Consider the following 9891-nt stretch of genomic DNA (forward strand, 5'->3'; position numbering starts at 1 on the left):
TCCTCAACCCTGCAACTCCCCAAATATGACCCAAAAACCAGAAAACTTCATTTTTGCGTGTTATTATTAATATTTAGCAATTTCTATCGTCGTTTTTATACCAATAGTTACTAATGGACAACTGTAATATTTCCCATAGCTTTTCAACAATGTTAAATTGCTGAAATAAATTTAAATTATTTAAAGAATTTTTAATCCCAAAAAATATATGAAATAATCGTATTTTCTGATTGAAATTTAATGGTCCGCAATTTCTTGGAGAATTAATTTTTGTTTAAAACATTATATAATTTATTTAAACAATTAATTTTTTTATTTACAAAATTTCTCAAACTTGAGCCAGAGTTGTCTAATTTTTTCTCAAATTGGTTTCCTAAACTACTTTTTGTTGAATAAATACATAATTTTCATACATTTCTTTTAATTTATAACAAATCTCTATGTTAAAAGAAGTTTTATTTGCCCAAGCATTTTTGGCGACAACTTAAAGAAAATTGAAATAAAATAAAAGACATACAATTAATTTTCTGACGGAATAGTGTATAAAAAATGTATTAAAATTTTTTTGATTGTTTAAAGAAATATAATTTGTTTCAATTATTATTTTTGTAACAATATTTTTTGAGTCGTATTTTCTGAATTAAACATGATAAATTTTTTCGTAATGTTCTTTAAATTGAGTATGGATGGTTCACATATTTTTTGCCGCACTTTAAAATTAATCATAAAAGTCATAATAAAATTTAAATGATAAAAGTGCATTTAATATTGCATTCTTTAGTTTTTTACAATATTTACTATGATTATATTATAAAAACAGTAAATACACCAATGCAAATTATAATTCAAATTTCAAAATTTTCTCTGAACAACATTTATGAGGACGTAGTGCTATACTTTAGGTCATTCATAATAATTGAAATAAGAAAAACATTACTTTATTTAAAAATTGAAAGTTACGAAAATATAAAACGTTTGAAACCAAAGAGCATGAAACAATTATAGGACAAAAAATTTAGGACTGCATCACGGCGAATTCACGTAACTTTTTTGCGCGATTTAGGATCTCGACATCTCCCCTTCAAGCAAACGCATCAGAATGGATAAAGAGCGAACATTACCTGCGAGACTTAACAATTGGTAAGCATTTAACAGTAGTAAATGATACTGCTGAAAGTATATCCAACTTTAAATGCTTGATACAATTAAATAGTGTTGAATTATTATTAATTTTTCCAATTGTATTATATCATTATTATATGTTATATTTATTATAACACTTCAATTATATGCTAACTCACACTCGAAAGAATTGTTTATAATATAGTAAACGTTCAAAAAACTTTCAAGATAAGTTGCTTTTTCCGTGAATAACATTTTTTTCATTTTTAGAAAATAATACTGTTAAAGTTTAGATGTAGGACTTCAATGAGAATTTAAATATAATTTCAATATTGTTTTTCCCCTATACGATACTCGTAATTAATCAATTAATTTACAATAATGAAAGTTTAATTTGTCATACAATTACTCTTTATTCATAAAATATTTCGAGATCATATCATTTTACTTTTTAACCACTAATTATTGATTAGTGTTAATGATATTATTGTAGTCATCACTGATAAATGTTTACCGATATTTGTTTCTTTATTATTTTTTCTTTAAACTTTGCCTGTTCATCTTGCCTTAATTTGTAAAATTTTAAATAGTAATTGCAGAATGACCGTCAAGTAGACGTTCACAGTCCACAAACTACACGGTGAGGTCATGTAGGGTAAGGGGGGGGGGGGGGAGCGCCGACCGGTGGACTAAAGGTGATTTTGCTTATAACATCGCTATTATTAGACGATTTTAGTTCTACTTTGCATTAAATAAATCTATTTTATTATAGAGATAGTTTTACTTCCTAAAATCTTGAAAATTGACGTTATAAAAGAAAAATTATACAGAAAACAGTTTTTGCGACGAAAGAATGGAAGATTCGCTGACTGAAATATAAAGTTTTTTACATTAATGGCAATACTTATAGTATGAAAATTGGATATTTTGACAGGTAAAACAATATCACACTATATAGTTACAATAATTAAACGTAATGTAAGTCCAAAATATATTAAATATCGTAAATATTAGAGTTCTCGCCTGAGGGGCAAGCGCGATGAAAATAATAGTTAACAAGTGCTTAGGTGGTACATCTATCATATGTTTGGTCGATAAATGATCGGTAATATAGAACAGCTACTTATCTTCTGTGCTACATGCAAGTAGAAACTATTCAATATTATTATTCTCAATCCACACATGTACCAAAACAAAAATTGTGAAAGGTAGGAAAATACTAATTTTTCCAAAGTTAAATACTGTTAAACGTGCGTATGTTAATACTAAAAGTTTTTTGAAGACCTAATCTTCAATTTTGTATGCATAGGAGATGTGTAGAACCTGCAGAATACTGAATTACAAAGAAGTGTGCTTTGTAAATTATTGTGAGTATGGAAATTACATAATTATTATAATTTTATCAGTGTAGCTTTTTACATTTTTAGATAAGTTAACATATTTTCATTAGACAAGAAACGTTTTACACACGATAAGAAAACATTGCATTTTGAGTTAAATATGGTTTTTAAAAATGTTAAATAAATTTAAAATGTCAATAATTGCTCGAAATTCCTAACCTTCAAATTATCTTGGCAGAGGGGATACGTAGAATCTGCAGAATACTAAATCAGCAAGCAGTGTGCTTTTTTAATTATTGTATGAAAATTACATAATTTTTATAATTTTGTCTGCACAGCTCTTTAAATTATTGAAATAATTTAACATATTTTAATTGAATAAGAACATTTTAACACGCGGTACGTAGACACCGGGTTTTGAATTTAATGTGGTGTTTAATAATTTGAAATACATTAAAATTGTCAATAGTCGCTCGTAATACCTAACCTCCAAATTTTCATTGAATAGGGGATACGTAGAATCTGCAGAATACTGAATCAGCCAGCAGTGTGCTTGGTTAATTATTTCGAGTATGATAATTAAATCACTTTATAATTTTTTTAATGTAGCGCTTCAAATTATTAGATCCTTTAAAACATTGTCATTCAAGAAGAATATTTTTACACTCGATAAGAAAACGCCGGATTTCGAGTTTAATGTAGTTTAAAAAATGTGAAATTAATTTAAACGGTCAATAATTTCTTGAAATTAGCTTAAAATAAAAAAATACTATGACATCCTTACAATCACAGCCATACGAAAAAGTAGAAATGTAGACCTGCAAACTAGCCAATTCCCATTTATTTTGAGTAGATGAATTTGAATCCGTGGTTAGAATTCTGCCATCAGGTCTTGAATATTTTTTCGAACCTCAAAAAACACGCCAAAAAACACCGCAAATAAAATGAATGTTCCGGCTGACCAGAGTAGTCAATTGAAGTCTATTCTTCATGGATTTTGTGTTGCTGTATCCAAAGCCGAGGTCGCAATTTAAAAAATCAGCTCTAGTTTTTCTTCTAACGTCAAAAAAGATATTTTTTGTTGATTTTTCGTAATGTAAAATATCTTATTAAAAAATACGCGCTTGTTAATCAATTCAGACCGACGATATCTTTTATACAATATACATACAATCATTCGTTTGTGCTGAATCTGAATCTTCAGTTAGACTTGCATAACAAGCGCTTATTTTTTAATGGCATATTTTACATTACGAAAAATCAACGAAAAAAAGTTTTTTCAAGTTAAAAAAAACAAGAACTATTTTTATAATTCCGAACTCGACTCAAAATTTAGAGACACATAATCCACAAGAATTGACAAGTCTGATAAAAAACTATGCTATTTGAACTTAGAAAAAGGAATGAGATCTGATGTCGAAATTCTGACAACGGATTCAAATTCAGCGACTCATAATCCACAGGAACTGTTAAGTCTAGTATGTCAGAACTTCCACTTTACTTAAATATTTATGAAAATGGTTCGTTTTGAATACAAATGATTAAATTTGTGGATAGTATATGAACCTTCTGAATTATTTTTTCTGATTTTTATCCTTGGTGCCGAAAGAAAGGTGGAAGCTACGTTTCAAAATTAGAAAAAGAATGGATAATTTTCGAAGATGAGGAATTACGTAAGAAAAACTAATGTAAAATCATGGAAGGAGTGTTCCATGATAGAGGCTTTAAAAGGCGTTTTAGAAAAGAAATTAAGTTTCACAAAAGCCTCTGAAACGTACCCAATTCCGGCCTCAATTCTAAAAACCAGGTGGAAGAGAATGTTAGAAGCCGGCGGGCTTGATCAAGTAAAGTTTCTTCAGCTTGGTAAATATCGACCAACATTGAGTGAAGATCCAGAAAAAGAACTCGTGGAACATATTCGAATAATGGATAGCAAATTTTTTGGGCTCACGCGAAACAAGTTACGACGAGTTCTTTTTAAATTTGCTGAGGAGTTAGGAATACCTCACAATTTTAGCAAAACCATCGGAATTGCTGGAAGAGATTGGTACCAAAAATTCATGAAAAGACATCCAGAGATTTCATTAAGAACACCTGAAAACACATCCTTTGCGAGAGCAGCCGGATTTAATAAGTTTGTAACAAACAAATTCTTCGATTTATTAGATGGACTAATGACTGAATTTGAATTTCCTCCCCATAATATCTGGAACGTGGACGAAACGGGTACTTCAGTTGTTCCAAAGAAACAACCGAAAGTTATAAGCCTAAAAGGAAAACACCAAGTGGGAATGATATCTTCTGCAGAACGTGGTATTACTGTCACCGCAGCAATTTGCTGCAATACTGCTGGTCAATTTTTACCATGTTAACTGATATATCCTAGGGTGAAGTACAATCCTAAATTTGCCGAAAATTGTCCTCCAGGCACTAAAATCGTTTTTCATCCTTCTGGCTGGATGCAGACTGATATCTTGTATCCAACTTGGTTTGAACATATCCTCGCATACGCTAAGCCAAGCAAAGAAAATCCCGTTCTGATAATTTTAGATGGACATGCATGCCACACAAAAAATCTACAATTTTTGTTTGCGGCTAGACAAAACCACGTACACATACTGTGTCTCCCTCCTCATACATCACACAAACTTCAGCCATTAAATCGCAGCTTCATGAAGTCCTTCAGCTCTTTTCACTCTAGATCTGTCTTAAGAAGGTTGAGAACACACCCAGGAAAAGTGCTTACGTTGAACGATGTTCCGCATGTGTTTGGGGAAAGCTACTTGAAAGCAGCAACGCCCAAAAATGCTATCAGTGAATTCCAAGTAGCAAGAATCTATCCTTTTAACCGAGATGTGTTCACTTAAGACGAATTTAGTCCTGCAAGCACCACTGATATAGAGATGACTCCACCGGATTCTCAAATTAGCGAAAAAGGCACAGCTAACGTGAGTATGGATGTGTTCGATAATTTAAAGGCAGGAAAAACGAAAAATATTTTGTTACATATTTCTAATATTGATTGATAAATTCAATTGTATCTTAAATTACTGGAAGCCTTCAAAAATATAATTTCGAAAAATTGTTATTTGTCCAGTTATCTATCTTTTCTTTATTATTCGCAGGTGGAAAATTCTGAAATTAAAAACGACGTACAGCCAGTGGTCGAAAGGGAAAACGTGTTCACCTGCAGTGTAAATTCACCCTGCCAGCAACACATCAAACGGTTAGATGCTCAAGTGAGCAACCTAAAAGATGAAATGCAGCATCTCCGGACTCAAATGAAATGCAAAAAGTCACTTCCTCTACTGAGTACCATCAACTGCCAGAGAATGTCATCGTGTCGTTGCAGAACTCTAGCCAAGCTGCTGACGCACACAAAGATCTTAGATGTATGCTTAGCGACACAACATCGTTTCCCACGTCAGGCAAACAAGAGCATCATCTGACAGAGAGCTTCAGTCTACCATCTCAGGAATCGAGTCAAGCCAATGACAAGCCCAAACATCTCAGGGGTGTCCTTACCGAGATATTGCCGATTCCGAAGGCACAGTATACTAATAGCACTAGAAAGCCTTCAAAGAACAGAGGGGAAACTGTCATTCTGACATCCTGTCCGTACATTGAAAACCTAAAAGAAGCAAATAAAAATATTAAAGTAAAGAGCGAACCTAAAACAAAGAGATGTACTAAGAAGGAAACTGTGAACGTAAAGAAGAGTGAAGCTAAAGCAAAGATAAAAACCAAGAAAGAAGCAGTGAGTGATGAGAATGATGGCAAATTAAAAAATTTGTTGAGAAGCATGCAGAAAGTAAAACAGTTCAAAAGGTCTAAAAGTAAGAAAATCGTTCTCAAAGTGGAAGAAGTGGAAAATGAAGACGTTATTTGTCCCGCTTGCGTTAGTTCTCACTCTGAATCTTTACAAGGTGAAAAATTGATTCAGTGCCAATTATGCAAAAGCTGGTATCACGAGGGTTGCGTTAATCTGCCAAAAAATGTTTTTTCTTTCATTTGCCTAAACTGTGCAAGGGTTTAGTCGCTGATTAACCAGAATTTTTATCGTACAATCGTCGATCTCTTATCTTCATTCAAAAAGTTTGCTGTGCAATCTTCTAACACGCGATATTCAATTAATAAGTACCTATACTGAGTTCTTTTCGAACTTTAATATAGTATATTTCGCTATTATAATGTACTTTTATGTATCCAATCCTTGAAATAAACTAATTTGATCTATGTTCGTCAAAATTGACGCAAACAGTAAGTAAAGTAAGTTTCTTGTACTAATATGAGCCATGGTACCATATCTACTACTGCAATAAACATATAAGTTTGAATTGAATAATTGGCTGATAGTTTAGTTGATAAAGTAACAATTTTATAACCTAATTTTTCAGACTTTGTTAATTATTTACGAGGGTGAATCAAATATTAACCGGAATTCTTTTTTAATATTTATTTATTTATAAAACAATACAAAAATACTATTGATTATTTTTCTACATAGTCTCCTTCACGCTCTACACATTTTTTCCAGCGGTTTGGAAGCTTGTTAATTCCTCGCTCGTAGAAACTTTGAGGTCGTGTCATCAACCAATTGCGCACGAATTCCTCAACATCTTGATCGTTGTCCAATCGCAATCCTCCAAGTGCATCTTTCACAAGAAAGATGATAAAAAATGATAGCAAAAAAATGATAGTCACAGGGTGACAAATCTGGGCTGTATGAAGGATGCTCAAGGGTTTCCCAATGCATATCCTCCAGTTTTTGTTTCGTTTCACCCGCCGTATGTGGCCTGGCATTGTCATGAAGAAGGATGACGTTTCTGATGGGGTTACCGCGTTTTTTGCTTCTGTAAGCGGCTTTTGCTGCCTCAACAGCTGGCAGTAGTAGGCAGCGTTAACCGTACGTCGATCATGTAGGAAATCAATGAGCAATACTCCTCTGTAGTCGAAAAAGACGGTCGCGAGGACCTTACCGGCTGAGAAACGGGTTTTGGCTTTCACAGGACCGGCTTCGTCTTTCCTTCGCCATTCTTTACTCGCCATCTTGGACTCGGGAGTGTAATGATGCATCCATGTTTCATCACATGTCACGATATTCTTCAAAAAAGTCTCTCCCTCCCGTTGAAATCGATTCAGATGTCTCTTACTGATTCGCAAACGGATGTTTTTTTGATCTTCGTTCAATAACTTCGGGGCCCATCGGGCACAGATTTTTTTGAAACCAAGATGATTTTTAATGATTGTTTGAGCGCTTCCATGGCTAATGCCCACCTGTAAAGCGATTTCATGAATAGTGAACCGCCTGTCACTTTCAATAAGGTTACGAACTGCACCAATGTTATCGCCAGAGACACTTGATCTTGGACGTCGATTATGACTCACATTTTCCACACTTTCTCGTCCACTCTTAAACTTTGTGGCTCAATCAAACACTCGAGTTTTAGACAGAGTATCATCCCCATACTGATCCTTCAATCGAGTCAAAATTTCGCACGGTTTAACGCCTTCTTTAATTAAAAACTTTATTATAACCCGTTGTGCAACGCACGCTGGAACCTGTTGCTCACTCATAGCTGTACTGACGAACTGAATGAGTCAAACAGCTCAACAAGCGTTTTACCCACTCCTAATACACTACATTACAAGAACCTACACTGTGAGAGTGCTTGCGATTGGCTAAGAAAAGTATTTGTAAAATTCCGGTTTATATTTGATCCACCCTCGTATTAACTATTCCTCATGAACTATTTTATTTTATTCTAATTCTTCAAGTTTACTTGTCGCGTGTAATTATTATTTATACACAAGTAAACTTTAAAAATTAAAATATTTCTCATAATTAATTCCAACTAATAATATATTCATCAATTGTGAGATTTTTATAATTATTCTATAGCTAGTTCAAATGAAAAATATTTTTTATAAAAAATATACCTATATTAACAAGTATTAACAATTATTACATTTTTAAATTTATAAGTTTGTAATTTTATTTTTTAAACTTTTGTATTTTTCGACAAAATTATTATATTTAAGAAAATATAATAATGCAGGTAATTCTTTTTTTAAATGTACGGATATTAATTCTGGATCCTTTAATTTTTTTAATTTTTTTAAATTATTATTGTTGCAAGTTTCAACATTTTTTCAGTATTTCACAAATCCACACACATATTCTGTGATATTTTTAAGAATTTGAAAATACACTTGATACAAGTTGCTCTAATTCTCTAGGGTCGGTACATCAGGTTTTTTTTTATTGGCAAGGTAGAAAAATGTGCATGTAGGCCGCCTCTAGCAGAATATCACGGAATATTAGGTTAAATCACAGCTATCACTTTTTTTGTTAAAAATTACTCATTCGGCTTTGCCCTACGTGGGGAGGCAAAGCCAACGAAATATCGCTTGTCAAAAATACTTAAATTATTAAATCATTGCTTTATTTCATGGGACTCATACTTAGAAAAATATGATATACAATAATGCATGATTTCAATTGAGAGAAAAATGGATAAACTCTACATCTTATTAACTTTGAAAAAATCATTGATTCTTAACTGGTTGGCGCTGCCCCCCCCCCCCCTACCCTACTTATGTCAGATCAGACAAATCACAGCCGTCGAAATATTCGCCTGTTCCATATCAAAGTAATTTACATTAGATTACATAATGTAGACAACTCCGGACGTAAACCACGTGGTAAATTACTGTAGAAATTCAAGTAAATTACCTGGAGTAAACTATGTTCCTAACCCTCACCTCAAGTGACGCGTTCGCAGCCTTACGCACAACACCCTCTCACCAGCCCCCTGCTACGACCGTGTATGTGTATGCAGTAGTAGCAGAGATGAGGTGGGAGATTGCTTATGCCGTGTATTTGATTTCGACCGACTTACCGCAGCGCGGCCTGTTTGCCTTAGCCTTCCGGGAACTAAAATTAAAGATCCAAAAGCGCGTCTTGTTTGCCTTATTGTTATTTTTCGGGAACTAAAATAAAAGGTGGCTTACCTGCTACTCACTTGGTAAAACAGGGTACAATTTGATAAAGTCGGTAGAGAAGATCGGAGTTAGTAACAATAATACATAATAAATTAAGAAAAATGTATCAAATCTACTCCTTTAAAATTAATTATTTAACTAAGCTTTGGCTTTAATGATTTTCTCAACTAGAAAATGTTATCATAATAAAGATAATTTTTTATTTATTATCTCCAGTTCTTAGAATAATATAATTATTGATTAATTTATAATTAATACTGTGAATAATTGTACCTAATTATTTTGATCATGTTATTTAAATTCATTATTGTTTTTTTAAAGATAAGGAGTTTATATAATAATAATTAGAGTATGATCTTCAATTCAATAGATTCTATATATTAGAAGCTATTCAATATCAATATTATTATTATTTTACATAATT

General features: G+C 32.5%; 1 protein-coding gene across 1 annotated transcript; it reads left to right on the forward strand.

The window, feature by feature from the left end:
* Window positions 1-4123: 4123 nt before the first annotated feature.
* LOC117181233 lies at window positions 4124-4834 on the forward strand. The gene has a single exon (XM_033373797.1). It carries the CDS (start codon window positions 4124-4126, stop codon window positions 4832-4834), a length of 711 nt encoding a protein of 236 aa, XP_033229688.1.
* Window positions 4835-9891: the final 5057 nt, after the last annotated feature.

This window comes from Belonocnema kinseyi, chromosome 10, assembly GCF_010883055.1.
Source record: "Belonocnema kinseyi isolate 2016_QV_RU_SX_M_011 chromosome 10, B_treatae_v1, whole genome shotgun sequence".
NCBI lineage: Eukaryota > Metazoa > Arthropoda > Insecta > Hymenoptera > Cynipidae > Belonocnema > Belonocnema kinseyi.